Source organism: Eulemur rufifrons, chromosome 3 (genome assembly GCF_041146395.1).
Source record: "Eulemur rufifrons isolate Redbay chromosome 3, OSU_ERuf_1, whole genome shotgun sequence".
Taxonomy (NCBI): domain Eukaryota; kingdom Metazoa; phylum Chordata; class Mammalia; order Primates; family Lemuridae; genus Eulemur; species Eulemur rufifrons.
In genome coordinates this window covers 1660295-1676769 of record NC_090985.1, presented here as the reverse complement: position 1 = coordinate 1676769, position 16475 = coordinate 1660295, and the positions used below count along the sequence as shown (strand labels likewise).

Genomic DNA, 16475 nt, shown 5'->3' with positions numbered 1-16475 from the left:
AAAAATGGTAAATAACGAGGAGAAATGTAAACTCTGGTGTTTTCTTTCCGTGCCCAGCACACTGCCCTGAGCTCCTTCCGGACGCTCGCCCACCGGGCTGGGAGACCACCGACACAGCGGGTCTGTTCTGACGTCAGAACACAGGCCCCGGGTCAGGCTGCCTGGTTTAAATCCGGGCTCACCTTTCCCCGTGGTATGACCGGGGGCAAGTCGCTCATCTTGCCTTGTGCTCAGTGTTTGCTTCTGTGAAACGGACAGTCCCCGCCTCATAGACATGGTGATGATTAAAAGTGTGCAACGTGTGAAGTGTGCTCAGCACAAAGCAGACATCCAGTGGTCTCCGGCTGCACCAGAACTGGCATCTAAGGCAAACCTCCTACTGCAAACCTCCTACTGCGTAATGGAGACGATGGGGCCCCAAGCCATCACGAGACTCCCCGGCCACGCGGTGTGTGTCTCAAGGCCCGACTGGGAGCCGCTGGCCTCCCAGCTCCAGACAGGTGCTCTGCTCACTGCGTTCCCCTAGTTCTGGATAATGGGGCGCACCCTGAGCTCCCTGATCTTTTCTGTCTTCCTAAGACTGATGCTGAAAAAAGTGGCCAAGACCCCAACGCCTTCCCTTGGGCGACTATTTGGTATTAAATTTATTCACTACTCCCTTAACCTCCGTTCTCACGTTGCAACCCACACCCACACCCCAGTCACCGCACGCCACTGTCGCCGCGGCACGCCGGGGGAAGCCGGCAAGATACCGCTGGGAAATCAGCAGCTAGGATTTGTGCATTTTTTTAGAACTACCTGCTTTTGAATGATTTGTGCATTTTAACACTCGTACATTTTTCCTTCAAAAAAAAAGACCTACACAAAGCAGTAACGATAGACCGGGGATGGAGCGTGACAGGAGCTGTGGAAGCTACTAGAACGGCAGGATGTTAACAGCTGTTGAAGGTGGATGACAGCCACGGGGTTCATCTTGATATTTTCTTCAATTTGTGTATAACTTGAGATTTTCCGTAATAAAGTTTTGCTGTGTTTTGTTTTTAATAAACAGCATCCCAGGGGGAATGAGAAAGACAGTGAACACACAGGTCTCCTGGGTCCGGGGAGATGAGGCCGACAGACAGTGAAGCCAGAGAGGAAATTCTTGTCTGAATTCTGCATTCGTTTCCCTGTCAACTGACTCTTGAAATATCCGCCTGTTTCTCAGTAACAACCACAGCCACTTTGTCCAAGTGTTATAAAAACATGTTAGAATGAGATGACCCTCGACCCACGAGCTGAGGACTGTGGGTCTCACACCGGTAGCCGATGGACTTGTACACACTACACACACGCCCACAGACACGCACATGCACACATAGATGCACACCCACACACGTGCACACATACACACAGACACGCGCATGCACACATAGATGCATACACACATGTACGCACATACACACATGCACACACACAGGCATGCACACCCTCGACAAGAAAGACCAACATCCCCCTTCTCTTCTCAGGGCTCCCACCGCCCTTCCTGGGCCTCCCCCACAGTGAGGCTGCTCTTCTGCACGGAAGGGCAGGCACTTGAAGGATGCCACGTCTGGCTGAGGCTGGGATCTTAGTTCCTGGGTCCTTGTCGCCCGTCCGCCTCCCCTCGTCCGCCTCCCCTCTCGGGTCACAGTCACACCTGAGCCTGGAGCGGGACCTCGGCAGGAAGATCCAGGTCTCCATTCCCAGAATGAAAAGAGATGACGACCCGAGTCTGAACCCGGGAAGCCCTCAATGCAAACACTGCCCCTCAGCCACCTACGCCGGAGGACGGCGGGGCCCTCGGTGCCAGGACGACTGCACGGGGCTCTGGTGAGCTGAAAAAGAGTCAGACGGTGTCTGTCCTCAAGGAGGTCACATCCTACAGAAGAGGCAGATATGGCCACAGCTAACCGAGGCCCCATCATGGAGCACGGCGCAGGGCAGGGAGCCACCGGGCCGGCAGGCTGTGCGGGGGAGAGGTGCGGCTGGAGAAGGGCATTCGAGTACAGAGCACAGAAAAGCCCCTCATTTTCTTTCTTTCATAAATATACAGGCAGCAACTTTTATTGTTTTCAGAAAAGAGTTGCAACTGGAGGGACAACTCCTAAGAGGTTTGGACTCCAATTGTTTGGGGCGGTAATTAATTAACTCTGCAGTTCCTCAGCAAATGTAAAGATAAGCGGATAACTCAGAAACAATAAGAGAACGGGTTTCGGGAGGTCCAGATGCCTGCAGAAGTCCCCAAGAAAGTCTTGTCCCATTTTCAGTGCGAGGAGCAAAGACAGAGAAACACACAGGCAGGAGGCGTTATGCAAATTAAAACTGTAATCTTCCACATACTTAACCCCACAAAAGTAATTACGGTCCTCTCACATTTTACACATCAAGAAACAGGAGACCACACTGAGTCGGTGTGAGGGTTTTTTTCAATCATCTAGCGGAAGCCAGGAAGCAGGCGGCAACGAAAGACCCCCGGCAGAGCTGCCAGCGCCCACTGGGGACATCGCCCCTCTCCTGCCGCCCTCCTGGGTGCTCAGAGGAATCGAGGGGGAACCGGTGATCGCTGTCCAGGCACAGAGCGTGACCGCAGGGCCACAGCCCAGACAGACAGGACACGCACGACCGGATACCACCGCCCTCACCCCTGGAGACCAGGCCCTTCCCGAGAGTCACGTGAGCCTCCGAGCCTCCGGCACCGGGTTCCCTGAGAGGCTTGGTGCAAACACGGATGGAAGACGCCACGGAGCCAGGAGAACCGACTGGATCGAGCTCTTACAGGGCGACTTTGGAGCAGGTGGGGGCAGAGGCAAGCCCGGTCCGGGCGAGACTGCAGGTCTTCCGGTCTGTCTTGGCCTGACTGCCTTTCCTTCTTTGAAGGGACAATTCCCAAATTTATGGCCAGGCCAGGCCTAAGGCCTGAGCTCCAGACTTACTCTGCTCTCCCACCCGAGGCGTGACGGGCACGTCACACTCAGCAAACCCAAAGCCTCGCACCGGGTCTACACCTGCCCCTCCCACCCCCGGGCCACTCCCAGCGCCCACAATGAATGGCAGCCCAGGTGTCCTGGGCACTGCCTCCCCTCCCCCCACCGCATCAGCGAAGCCGGGTGGTTCTGCCTCTACTACACACCCTGAGTCTGGGCACTTCTCGGCACCTCTGCCCTGCCGCTCTCGCTAAGCCACCAGCCCCTCTCCCCTAAAATCCCACAGCCGGACCCTAACTGGTCTCCCTCCTGTTCCCCCGACACGCCGGCCCCTCCAGTTTGTCACCCAGACATCCAGAGTGATCCTTCTGAAACCTAGGCCAGGTCACCTCACCTCTCTGCCCAAAGCCCTCAGTGACTCCCTTTTTCACGCTCTAAAAGCCCAAGTTCTTGAGCGAGTCTGCAAGGCCCTGGATGACGGACCCTCGCCCCGCCCCGCACAGTTTCTCTCGGGCATCGTCCCCTACGGCTCCCCTGCCCTCTGCCCCTCCAGCCACCCTGGCATCTTGAGGCTCTCTGAGGCCAGCACCCACACCCCGCCCCAGGGCCTCTACGTCACACCAGAATGCAAACATCTTGCTCTGGTCTCACAGACCTTTGCAGTCGATATAATTATCATCGCACAGGGTTTACTTACGTCCATGACAATCACTAAGAACAGCTTGGGGTAAGGTAGACTCTGATTACCAGAGTAACAGCGGCTGGGGCTGGCAGGGCTATACTTAACGTCTGCAAACTCACTTTTTGTGGATATATTCTGAATATGGGCTTCTTTATGTGATAAGCAGACGTAAATTCTGGTCTCTCCAGTTAGGCGGAAGGCCACAGTCCACCCCAGATGCAGAGAAAAGAAAGAAGGTCTCGGGATTATTGACTGTGCTGATGATTATCTGCTAGTACAATGAGTGAATAATCAAAGTGACCTAAGGCAGGTCCTAGGTCCAAGGGAAGGGGGAGTCGATTTAGCAAATACTGCCCAGCTATATGAAGTTAAATTTGACAATGCTTATTCAGGTTGTCAGAAATTGTACTTTGTTCGGACTGATGCTATCTGCTTCTGCGAACCTGCTTGCTTTTTACTCGACTGTTTAAAATAGTTACTCAGATAGGACCGGAAGGTCTTTCGATGATCTCATAACCTTGAAGCTGGAATTGTTGCCTAAGATGTCCCAAAGGTGTGTATGTTTGATGTTCCACGTGGTGCAATGGTGGAGGGTATATAAGTTGTCACAAAAGCCGTGCTCAGGGCTGCACTCCAAGCTTGGTGGGATTCCCTGCCAGAGAGCGTGCCGCTGGCCAGCCAATAAAGACTCACTAAATTTCAGTCTTTCCTGGTTGACTTTCTTGCTCTGGTCCATAACATGTACATTTTTCCCCCAAAGTAATTGCTCAGATTTCAGTGTAACCATTTATAAAAACGTAAAGTGAAGGAGCAAAATAATAACCAGAACTGGGGTTCTCTGTACCCCTTTTCCTTTGAAAATCTCAGCAGTGCCCTGGTGACAAACCACCTCGAGGTCGGGCTCTTCTGGGAGCTTTGGCAAGGAACTGACACCCAGCGGGTGGCTCAGTCTGAGCACTGAATCTCAGTGACGGGGCTTCCTGGAAGCAGGTTTCCAATTTCACCGCGGTGCCATGGTCCTTTAACACGCTCGAGTGGATCGATAACGAGGAGGTTATCAATGAGCTCCATTACAGAGCCCCGGAACCGCCGCGGGACTCTGAGGTCCAGGGCATGACGGGAACATTCATATTTTAAAAGGAAGCCAGAGACGGGGTCCCTGGGCCGACTCGGGAGCAGGGGAGGATAACACGACCTGCTGAAGGTCACCTCTGCGGAAAGAGCAGCTGAACGTGCTGAGCGGAGCCGCCTCTGTGCTCAGAGTCTGGTTCCCGCCCGGCTCCCAAGAGCTAAGCCTGGAAACCGCCCAGGGAAGGGGCAACCAGGAATCGCAGGTGCTGGGTGACAGGTAGGGTTTCCTCTCCTTTGAAGCTCTCCTTTGGGGATATAAACGCCTAGGTAGAGGAAACGCCATCAGATCTTCTATCAGATCTCCCATGCTAACACACACCACTCCCCACACGCCACTCCCCGGAGCTCTCCAGGCCACCAGCAACACCCCCCCAGAGCCTCCTTCCCCTCAGCTGCAAACAAAACTGCAACCTTTGCTGTCCCGACATCCACACCCACCAGGGCAGGCTCGACCTGGGCATTCCCGTGCACAGAGAGTGAGAAAAGAAGCAATTTCTTCAACACTCCTGATCTAAGCCTCTGGTTCTCTGCACGACCTGAGGATGTGGCCATCACAGCTCCGACAATTTTATCCACAATCCGAAACAGCAAGGCCACCCCTGCAGCTGCGCTCCCACTGTGCGCTCCCACTGTGCGGGGAGGCCGGTGTCAGCACCGGCACAAGGCGGCTCTGGCTATTGTTATTATTATTATTTTAACTGAAGCTAGGAAAGGTTAGAAAACTTGCCTGAGGTCAAGTAGCTAAACACAGGCAGGACCTAAAACCAGGTCTGTTTGAGTTTAAAATTTATGCTCTTAAACACACACACACACACAAAAAGCAACCAACCAACCAAAAAAACATCCCAGGAAGCTCAGAACTGTGGGGAACATTCCTCCCCAGGTTACCCTTGAGGCAACCTTGCCTGTGTTGCTCTGACATAAGGGCCGGAAACCAGTTCCGGCTGTAAATCACCTAAATGAAGAAATAAGTCATTAAACCAGTTCACGCCAGGGACCTCTGACCCGAGCCGCAAGGCGTGGGGGAGCTTCCGCCGCCCTCCCTCTGCCGTCCTCCCTCCCTCTGCCGTCCTCCCTCTGCCGCTGTCCTCCCTCGGCCACCCTCCCTCTGCCGTCCTCCCTCCCTCTGCCGTCCTCCCCCTGCCGTCCTCCCTCTGCCGCCGTCCCACCCTCCCTGGCCCACGGCTGTCCCGACCACGTCCACGCCGCAGCCCCCTTTTCCCCCGCGGCCCCACGGTGACAGCGCACGTCCGCTGGGGCAGGAGACAGGGGAGGCAGCAAAGGGAAGGGACCTGTTTCTCCACAGCCTTCCACTCCAGGTCACAAGGGACGCCCGTGCCTCGGTCACAAAGGGCAATGACGTCCCCGCTCCACTGACCTGGCTTATGGCATTAACTGTGGTCTGTCCCGCAAGGCCGATGCTCCGTCAGAGTGAACTTAGGTCACACACGGGAGGCCGAGTGGAGAGTGGAGACGTCCCACGTGACCCTCCAGCCACCGCTAGTGAGGGGCAAGAGCCTGGCGCAGAGGCGTCACCCTGGCACTGGAGCTGTCTGGACATGCCCGCCCCGGCCACCTCCCCCTTCTCCCAGGACCTCCTGCGGCCCCCAGAGTGGCGGCCAGGTTTCTCCACTCGCCTTTGCACCAGCGTCGCTCACCCCGGAGCAAACGGGCGAAGCGAGAACAGCCCCCGAGCAAGGAGGCCCGAGCAGGAGGCCCCGAGCAAGGAGGCCGCTCGGGGCAGCCAAGTCAGAGCAAAGTGGCATGAGGGGCGCGGTGACGCACAAGGACCACGAATGCGGGAAAAGGCTCGTCTGTGGAAAGAGCACTGGGACAGCCTGGACAGGGCCAATGGTCCCGACAGCGTCCAAGTTCCAGGCTGCGGCCTCAGCGAGGCTCCGGGGGTCTCGCAAAAACGAATGTGGTGATTTCTCTTCAACTGCTGCCCCTCATGTGGCTTATTCTCATGGTTTCCTGGGCTCCAAAGGTCTGGGACCAACACCACCTACAGCAGTCCCCCTCCCCGTGGACACATCTGTGTTTGTTACCCCAGGTGCAGAGCGATTGGATGCTGGGAGAGAGAGAGGCCACAGTCACGTGACTTGTACTGCACTAATTGTTACCACTGTTCCGTTTCACTATTAGCTATTGTCAGTCTCTCACTGTGCCTAACTTATAAATTAAACCTCACCATGGGTAGGTGTGGATGGGAAAATACATAGTGTATGTAGGGTTTGCCACCATCTGTGGCTTCAGGCATCTGGGGGCTTGGAACACATCCACAAGGATAAAGGGGACCACTGTATACAGAGGCGTGGAACAGCGTCTTCTCTAACCTTCCGTTTTCTTTAACTCTTAATGACAATTGAGGCCAATCTTGGTACACTGGCTTTTAGATGTTTCTAGGCTAATGTATGTCAACTGTGGCTGTGCACACACACACACTCATACACGCACACACTCATATGTATAGATCACAGACCTTTTAAAAAATATCAACCTAGGAAATTCCAAAGTACAGCTAGGGCTGAGATCCACTGTACCAGACTGAAGCCACTGATCTTCCCAGTGCAGTCAAGAAAAGTAAATTAAAAACACTAGGTACTTTCCCTGAAAAAAATCACAAAACGCAGACTTACCACGTCAGAAGCCATGCAGTTGGGTGACATTCCATTGTTCTAGGTTGTAAAACGACGGAATGTGAAGCCCAACAGTGTGGAGTGCCTTGTTCAAGGTGACTGCTATGGTTTGAATGTCTGTCCCCTCCAAAACTCATGTTGAAATGTAACTGCCGATGTGACCATATTAAGAAGTGACTAGGCCACGAGGGCTCCGTTCTCATGCAGGCACTAATGCCTTAGCTCAGAGTGGGCTCTTCATAACCGGGCAAGTTGCACGTCTCTCTCCCCTCCTCTTCCCTCCCTCCCTTCCTTTCTCTCTTCTCTTCCCTCCCTCTCCTTCTGCCCCTCTGGCTTTTCTGCTATTTGGGGACCATCTTGCTCTTCTCTGGAGGAAGCTTCAAGGCTCCGTCCTGGAAGTGGAGACTGGGCCCTCCCCAGACACCAAGCCTGCCAAGCACCCTGCTCTTGGACTTCCCAGCCTCCAGAACCGTGGGAAAGAAACCTCTTTTCCTTATAAATATCCCAGTCTCAGCTATTTTGTTGGAGCAGCACAAAACTGACTAAGATAGTGACATAGTGAGTCAGTGGGAGTGCGGGAGTTGGAACTAATTTTCCTAGTCTAAAAGGTTTTGTGTTAGTCTGACTTTGGTAAATCACATCTTTCAGACAAAATTAGGAAGCCTGTTATTTAAAACAATCCTACAAAAAAGATCCTGTTATCCAAATAATGATCTACTAAGTGCACGTGTGTTTATGTTTTGGATTCCAGTACATAGGCTTCTCCAAGTGAAGCAGATTTATGGTTTCAGCAGAAGCCTAAGCGAAATCCCGAGCAGAGAGTAAAGCTGCTACCAAATGAACACTGCAATTCCTAAAGCCAGATCTCTGCGTCTTAAGTGGGATTATCAATACTGAATAGAGCGGAGAAGTTACTAAATTGGGAGAGTGAGGATAGAAGCAGTAATAGAAGGTAGGGGGTGACCTTAAAAGTAAGCTCTAAGTAACCCCAGGACAGTATGATTTAAGTGACTTACATCACTTAACTGCTTCTTCCACTAATACGCCATGGCACCACTAGAGTTTTAAGGCTGAACTTCAGTTAAGACTGAGCCTCCTAGAGTACCCTCGATAAAACAAACATGCTCAGAAGAGAATACATTACAGAGTTACTGCCCATTAACACAGAGGATGAAATAGTTTGTCAGATCTTTTGCAACTGTATTACCAGAGAAAAGCAAGGCCCGCAGAAAAGAACCACAGAGAAGTAAGTGTTGGTGGGATGCAGGTGACAGGCAGATTCTGGTCCCGCCAGGGAGCAAAGCAGCCTGAGGCACAGGAGGGCACAGGAGGGCACAGGAGGGCACGGGAGGGCACAGCCTGCAGGGCCGCAGGGCAGGAGAGCACTTGGAGGGAGGGAGGAGGTCTGCGGAGGAGGAGGGCTCTGAGTGACCCCAAAAGACACTCGGCCTCCTTCAGCTTCCACAAGTCTGTCCCCAAGAGTCCCATTCCTCCTAACGGGACGCTCGCACAGTGCCCGCCCTCAGCTGCAAGCCAACACTCTACTGCCTTTCTAGAAACATCACTGTGCTTTCATCGTATGTCAAACTATTCACATGTTCTGTTTCTCTTTTCCCTGATCAGACTCAGGCAGAAATCCTAGGCTTTTCACCTCTAAACGTGCTTCCTCCTGAAACCCTTATTCGAGATGACTTTTCCACTTTCATACTCATTTGAGGGGCCTTGTGGCCTTTCCACGCGTGGGGTCTGCACACGAATGGGCACTCGTGTCTGCAGTGCCCTGTGCGGGGCTGGGCACCACAGGAGCTGGCCCAGGGAACGGAGAAAAGGCAAATACTAAGGAAGGATTATTATTACTCTTCTGTCCGAGACGGATATTTCAATATCACAGCAACACCAGCATAATGGACACAACGTGGATCAGACCCCAAGTCAGCACATCTGAACCCCTGTGTGTCTGCGGCTGTACCCACGGACACTGAACCCTGAAGGTAAAATCAGACCCGAGTCTTTGTAAGAACTGAACTGAGGAAACATTGAATTTATCCCATTTATTTATGGGGTGCCCACGTGTGCAACTCATTAAACAAACATGTCATGAGTGCCTATTATTTTAAGACATTTTGCCAGCAACTGGTGGCAACAGAGAAGACACAGAGTCCTTGTCCTCAGGGATCTTGCAATTTAGTGGGGACACAGTTGAACAGCACACACAGCGACACTGTGATGACCGCAGGCAGAGGAGCCGGCACCAGGGCACAGGGAACACAAAGGGTCCCCGATCCAGCTGGGGTCCAGGCAGGATCCGGTGTTTCCACACAGCAGAAGGGCACGCACAAAAGGCCGGACGGGAAGGTCCGGGGCGGTCCGAGGCGGGGCGGTCCAGGCCTGGTGCTCGGGCTGCAGGGCACTTGCCACACGTACCTCGCAGGGCACTTGCCACAGGTACCTCGCAGCCCTCCCGGGGGAATCATCTGAGTACAGGGACGGGGATGACTCAGGACAAGCCTCTCCCACCAGTGTCCCGAGCAGTGTGGCTGACCAGGTCAGAAAAGAGAGAGATCCCCAAAGAAGATGTGGGGGTTGGGGGTACAGAAGAGGGTCCGACCCAGTCACAGAAGAATGCAGGCCTGGGCAGAAGGCGCTCCTGCCGTGCAGTGAAAGGAGCTGCAACTGGGCAGAGCACAGGTCCATTCCTGGCAAGATCAGAGCAGAACCACACAGAGCCCCAGGGGACAGCCTGAAGGAAGGCGGTTAAGGCAGCGATCAGCAGTCGGGTAACTCCTCTTCAGTAGAATAACAAATGCGCCTCTTGAGAAACCTGGTAACAAGGACTGTGTGGTGCAGGGAACAGCACTAACCTAGAGTCACAAGACCGACTGCCGGTTCCCCGTGAGATCTCAGGCGAGGTGGCCGAACATGAGCAGTGTCCACAAGTATGGATTTAGCAGTTCACAACAGCCTTTTAGTTTTTAATTTTTACAGTGAAATAAAGCAGAATGTGTTCTGCTAAGTGCATTGCCCACAGAATAAATACTGTTTTGTGAAACATTTGTTTCCAATATATAGATACAAATGTATATGTGTGTGCTTGATCAAGATGTAAAATGTGTTTCTTTTTTTTTTTTTTTTTCTTTTTTGAGACAGATTCTCCCTCTGTTGCCCTGGCTAGAGTGCAGTGGCATCAGCCTAGCTCACAGCAACCTCAAACTCCTGGGCTCAAGCGATCCTCCTGCCTCAGCCTCCCAAGTAGCTGGGACTACAGGTGGGCGCCAGCACTCCCAGCTAATTTTTCTAGTTTTAGTAGAGATGGGGTCTCATTGTTGCTGAGGCTGGTCTCAAACTCCTTACCTCAAGTGATCCTCCTGCCTCGGCCTCCCAGAGTGCTGGGATTACAGGCGTGAGCCACCGCGTCCGGCCTAAAATGTATTTCTTACTGTGGGGTCACGGTCAAAATAGTTTGAAAAGCATAGGACAAGAGGTTTTTTAAGTTTCTTCATATTCTAAGATTCTCATTTAGCTTTTAAATTCTAATCTATTTTACAGGTGAATAAATCAATTTCGATAGGAGTTCTGACATAATATTAAACAAACCATGGGCTTAGATATACCATCAGGTAATATAAAATTTAACATTATCCGAAACAATGCCCTTTAATTCAACTCAATATGATAAAAAAGTCTCCAGGAAGTAACCACGCCTCTCCTATGTCATAACACAGCCACACCTGCATGTTCAGGGCAGAGAAATGACCCCGTGACGGGCTTTTATTTTAACGCAGACATGCACACAGAGGAGCAACATTCTACAAAAATTTTTAAATAAAATCTACTCAAGGTAGGATTTTCATGTTTCCCTTTTAAAAGCTCTAACGCCAACCTTATTTTTAATACCTTTACCAAGAGCAAACTCTAGCAATCTATTGATTGTGTATGACACATACTTCTGAAACCCTTTACAGGAACAGGTGGCTTTTAACTGCTTGGGAATTCTGGCCCAATACACCTGCATATGATACATTCTCATCTGCCTCAGCCACTTTCGAAAAGCTGTAACCCGCATGAGGGCACCCCTTCGGACTGTAGGAGAACATAAACATGCAAGGTATATTAAACACTAAGTACTTCCCTGTCACACGAGCCATTTTCCCAGACAGGCAAGCAGTAATTTATAAACATTGAGCATACATATATAAACATGAATGGAAAAATCATTCATGCTGGCTCTGTGCGTGAAACCAAATAGGTTATAGGTAAAAACTATATAAGGGTCTCCAGTGACAATAACGCCTGTTGTACTTACTACGGGGACTGTATCATCTGAAGAAATCACATCCCGTTATAGACATGACCCCAGGGGTTTCCACCATCACTGCTACGAGGGAGGTGGGAAAGGTCACAGACACCCAAACTGGAGCACGAACAGGTGACCGGACTTGCCCACTTCCCAGACCTTTGTCTACCCAGGAATGAAACCCGAGTTTTTTCGTTGGCTTGTTTCCCCAGGTCTGACCCCTAAACCATGCCCCCAGTTTGTGCCTGGAATGTAAACGGCCCTCGGTACGTACTCTGCAGTCCTCTGAATGCAAATTCAAGGTCAAGAGATTCCCCTGAGCCCCGTAGGATTCAAACTTACCCTGGGCTGTCGCTGAGACCAGCAGCCGCCGGCCAGCTACTCTACACCCCCCAGGAGGCAAACTCCTGGACCATCCCCCACTCCAGCTGCCTCCAAGGTGGCCCAGACGTGGCCTGTGGGCACTTTACAACCGAAAAGTCTGCTAGGGGTACCCTGTGACACCCACTGACCGTACAGGGGTCTAGAGGTCTCGAGACTCCTGTGCCTCGCCAAGGTCACGACTGCCTGAGGACCTGCAGTCTCTGGGTCAGCTCACACAAACGAAGGACAACCAAGTTGTTGCTCTCTGCCCGGTACTGAGGCACCCACACGCTGCCACTTGCGGTAACCACAGAAGCCCAGCCGGTGGGCCAGTGGCACCCAGGCGTGCCAATCCAGTCTGAGCTCTCCAAGAACCAACCTGAGGACGGGCGGGTTTTCGGAGAGTGTGGAAGCAGGCCCGGGAGCTCTCCGCTCGCCCACAGCCCCGGAGGAGGAGCCCCCATGCCCGCAGGCCGCCCCAGAGGCCCCCGAGGCCCCCTCCGCCACCCCACACCTGCGCGCCAGGCCCGCGACCCCCGCCCGCTCACCGGGTGCGCAGCGCCTGCCACGCGGCGTCGATGTCGGCGTAGAGGTTCTTCTCGGAGGGCTTGCCCGAGCTGACGCCGTAGCCCGAGTAGTCGTAGGAGAAGATGTTGCAGTTGATGCGCGAGCCCAGGCCGATGTAGAAGCTGCACATCTGGCCCAGGTCCACGGCGTTGCCGTGCGAGAAGAGCAGCGTGTAGCGGCTGGAGGGCGCGCAGCGCACGAACATGCAGCCCAGCCGGTTGTCGCGGGCCGTGCGCGAGAAGAAGACCTCGACGGCGTCCAGCTCGCGCTGCGAGTACTGCCAGTCGGCGCGCTCGCTCAGGTGCAGGCTGCACGCGCCGGGGCCCGCGCCCGCGCCCTCCTCGGGCTGCTGCGGCGCCGGCTGGGCCGCGGAGGCGGCGGCGGCGGCGGCCGGGGCCGGGGCCGGGGCGGGCGCGCCGGGGCCGCGCTGCTCGGGCGCCAGCACGGTGTAGGTGGGCTCGGGCGGCAGGAAGGCCAGCTTGGCGGCGATGCGGCTCGGGCAGGGCGGGCAGCAGAAGAGCCAGCACAGCTCGCCCAGCGAGAAGCCGTTCATCCTGGGGCCTGGCTCGGGCATCGGGGCGGCTGCGCCCGCCGGCCCTGGCTGGCCCGGAGCGCGGAGGGCACGCGGCGCGGGCCGGCGAGCGGGGGCGGGCGCGGAGGCGGGGCCGGCCGGGCGGGCGCGGCGCTCGGAGCCGGGCGGGTCAGCGGCGGCCCCGCAGCCCGGGCGAGGCGCGGGCGACCGCGGCCCGCGCGCGGCACACAAAGCCGGCGGCGGCGGCGGCCATGGCCGGCTCGTGCGCGCCCCCCGCGCCGCTGCGCTCCCGCCGCCACTTCCGGGGACCGCGGCGCGGGCTGGGCCTGGGCGGGGCTCCGGGCGCGGGGCGGGCACCTGCCCTGCCCGGAGGCGTGTCCCGGGACCGGGCGGCGGGGGCGCTGCGCAGCCCGAGGTCCGAGTCAGGGCTAGGGGCTCTGCGCGGGCAGCTGAGCCGACCCCGGAGGGGACCGTGGAGGGGCGTGTGTCCTCCCGGACCGGACCGTTCCCCTCGCCCTTCTCCCCCCCCCCCCCCCCGGGACTCCCTTCCCCAAATCCAAGTTTCTGCCACGGGCGGAGGCCCCTGCGAATCTGCTGCAAAGCAATGGGGCGAAGAGAGCTGGAGGGAACCCGAAAGGTCTGCCTCTTGGTGTCTGCGCTGCGGTCTGACCCGCCTCAGTGCCCAAAGGTCCCGCCCCGCGAGGGGTCCTGGGGCTGCGGGACTGGATGGCCACCGCTGAGTTCTCCCTGTACCAGAGGCTGTTTCTGGATGTGGCAACAGTGTTACCCTTGCAGGGCCAGGGTGTGACCTTTATACGTCCCTGTATCTGCAGAGTCAGCCCTTGTAATGGGACCGTCCTGTAGTTAGCGACAAACCCTGTTGTCCTTTCTAGTTCCACGTGGGGTAGATTTTGGGGTAGCAAGTAGGTACTTGGTGTCCTTTACAGTTTGTTTCTCTAGAATTGTTTTGCATCCAGGATTTTAAAATGTCCTTAATCATTTCTTACGCTGATTCAAATCCACTGTAATCTTGGCAGTCACCTCAAAATGGTTTTTCAAATACAGCTCTCAGTGCCTTGAAACTGTGTGTGCTGCGGTGCCAGTTTTCCCAGAGCCTCCTGTGCTTCCCCTTCTCCTGGTTTGGCAGCTGGACCCCCTTTCAGGAAGTGGCGGGAGCTGCTCTGCCCTGACCGCCAGCCTGGCAGCTCCAGGCTCAGAGTTGACACCATCACCACTCGGACCTGTGGTTTTGATTCTCAGCTGTCCTGAGCACGGTAACTTTCGTTGTGGCTTTTACAGAGGGAACGTTTTGAGCACCCTCATCTACATGAGTTTGCCCATCCTGATTTCAGTAGCCTTCCGGACCTGGTTTTCGAAAGGCCATTCATTTCTTCACTAAAACAATTTTCAGATGTTTTTGAATTATGCAAACTTGATTTAAAATAACCTGATGCCAAAGCCTGTTCAGACGACATATTTGAAGTCTGTTTTGAAGTTATTCACACCTGGTGAAACCGTTCACCTAAAATCTTTATAACTCGCTACACATTGTTCTACTTTGCTTGGATACTTTGTTTCTTATATTCAACATCTATGTGTATAGAATTTTTTCATGCTCACAGCACCCGCTGCGTTTGGCGCTAGAGCTGCAAAACGTAAGACAGTCCCTGCTCCCAAGTACCTGCCAGTCTAATTCAGGCATCCACAGAAGATTCGGAATAGTTTTTTACGTGCCTTAAAAAAAAAAAATCAACTCTTAAAAGAAGTCGGTCTTGGATGGTGGTTCCGTGTGGTGTTCCTGTGGGGAGCTAGGCCAGGACACTGCTCCCTAGTCTAATGCAGAGGAAGAACAGAACTTTGGGAGCTGAGATGAAAGGTGTCTGACACCCCCCAGTCAGTCCTCCTCAAGTGCCACAAATGCCACACTCCTCTCACCCGTCCGTCAACAGGACTCGGACAGCTCTTGGCTCAGGAAGGGGCTCTGAGGGGCATCTCGAGTTCGTGTCTTCTGTGCCGCTGGTGGAAAAGACAGCCTTGATGTTCCAGACGGTCTGGCGGCCGTGCTCGCGTGGTTAGGAAAACGTAAAAGCCGGATACTTGTGCATGTCCGTCCTGTCTCGTTCCACAAAGGATCGTGGAGCACGACTCAGTGTGATTCCCCCGTCAGAAGGCTCCACAGGGCCGGGCAGAAAGAGCACTTATGCCCCCGGAAGTTATCTTGGTTCAGGTTTGTGTGAAGGCTAAATGGAGACCCTGGAGTGCCGTGCCAGAGAGCACAGCCACCAAACCTCTCCCACCGCCTGCCACGCAGACACGGCAGCACCTGTGTGGCCCGCTGAGGTGAGAGGCCGTGCTGCCCAGGGCTACGGGGTTTCCTGTCTCACACGTCTCTCACACGCCCACAGCGAGTGTGTCAGTGTGCCTTGGCATATTGGTTGGGAAACTTTAGCATATAGCACAGAAATAATGTTTGTCCCATAAAATGTGAAGGTCAGGTATTACCAGCTGACCTTAAAGAATTTCTGTGTGGTTCCTATCATCCTTGTGGAGGAAGGTCTAACTCTGAGTTCAGATCGGCAAGTGTATTTGCTGCACTAGGTACTTGCCATGACTCAGTCGCTGAGTTGACTTGGGCATGTAGAGGGGCCTAAGGCACAGCCCTTCCTGCCCTTAGCAAGTTCATCCCATGGTCTGTTGCCTGGAATGACTGTATCCTGCTAAGCCAGCCCGGTTTGATGAACTAACAATATTCCAAGCAGCTAAACGCATTGGTCTCTATTATTTAATATTGGCCTTTACACACTGGACCTTGGTTTCCGTGTTAGTCTGCTGGAGGTTGAGTTGCTTAAGGCCACTTTACTTTATAAAAATAAACTGTCAGCAGCATAGAGGAGAATGATCCATTTTTTATTTCCACAAGAGAAGGATATTCACGCTTAAAAACTGAATCATATTGTCTATATGGAATCTGACATACATTGCCCTGTTTTACTTTTTAAAAAAATTTAATTTGGGACTGGATGCTCTGTGAAGTTAGGGATCGTGTCTACTTTGTTCACCACTGTTTTCCTTATGACTGGCATAGAGAAGATGTGCAATACATATTAATTAAATTGATAAATTAAAGAATGAGTCAGTGATTTAGTGAATGCATTCAAGAGACCAAGCTTGTTCCTTCTGATTTGGGCAGTTGTATTGGAATATGGGCTTTGAGAAAGAGGAGAAGTGGTCCAAAGCCAATGCCAGCATCACACTTTGTGAGTAGTCTGTATGTGTCCTCTGGATAAGGAACTGTGACATTCTTTCCATCTTTCTTAACGAC

At 53.7% G+C, this 16475-nt stretch overlaps 1 protein-coding gene across 1 annotated transcript in view; it reads right to left on the bottom strand.

Annotated features, from left to right (window-relative positions):
* Positions 1-13285, bottom strand: part of ABHD17C (abhydrolase domain containing 17C, depalmitoylase) — a 44991-nt gene extending 31706 nt beyond the window's left edge. Inside the window, exon 1 of the mRNA XM_069465631.1 lies at positions 12603-13285. Within this exon, the coding sequence (XP_069321732.1) occupies positions 12603-13195 (593 nt within the window). The 5' untranslated portion in view covers positions 13196-13285. The remainder of the gene's footprint in view (positions 1-12602) is intronic.
* Between the last annotated feature and the right edge of the window lie 3190 nt (positions 13286-16475).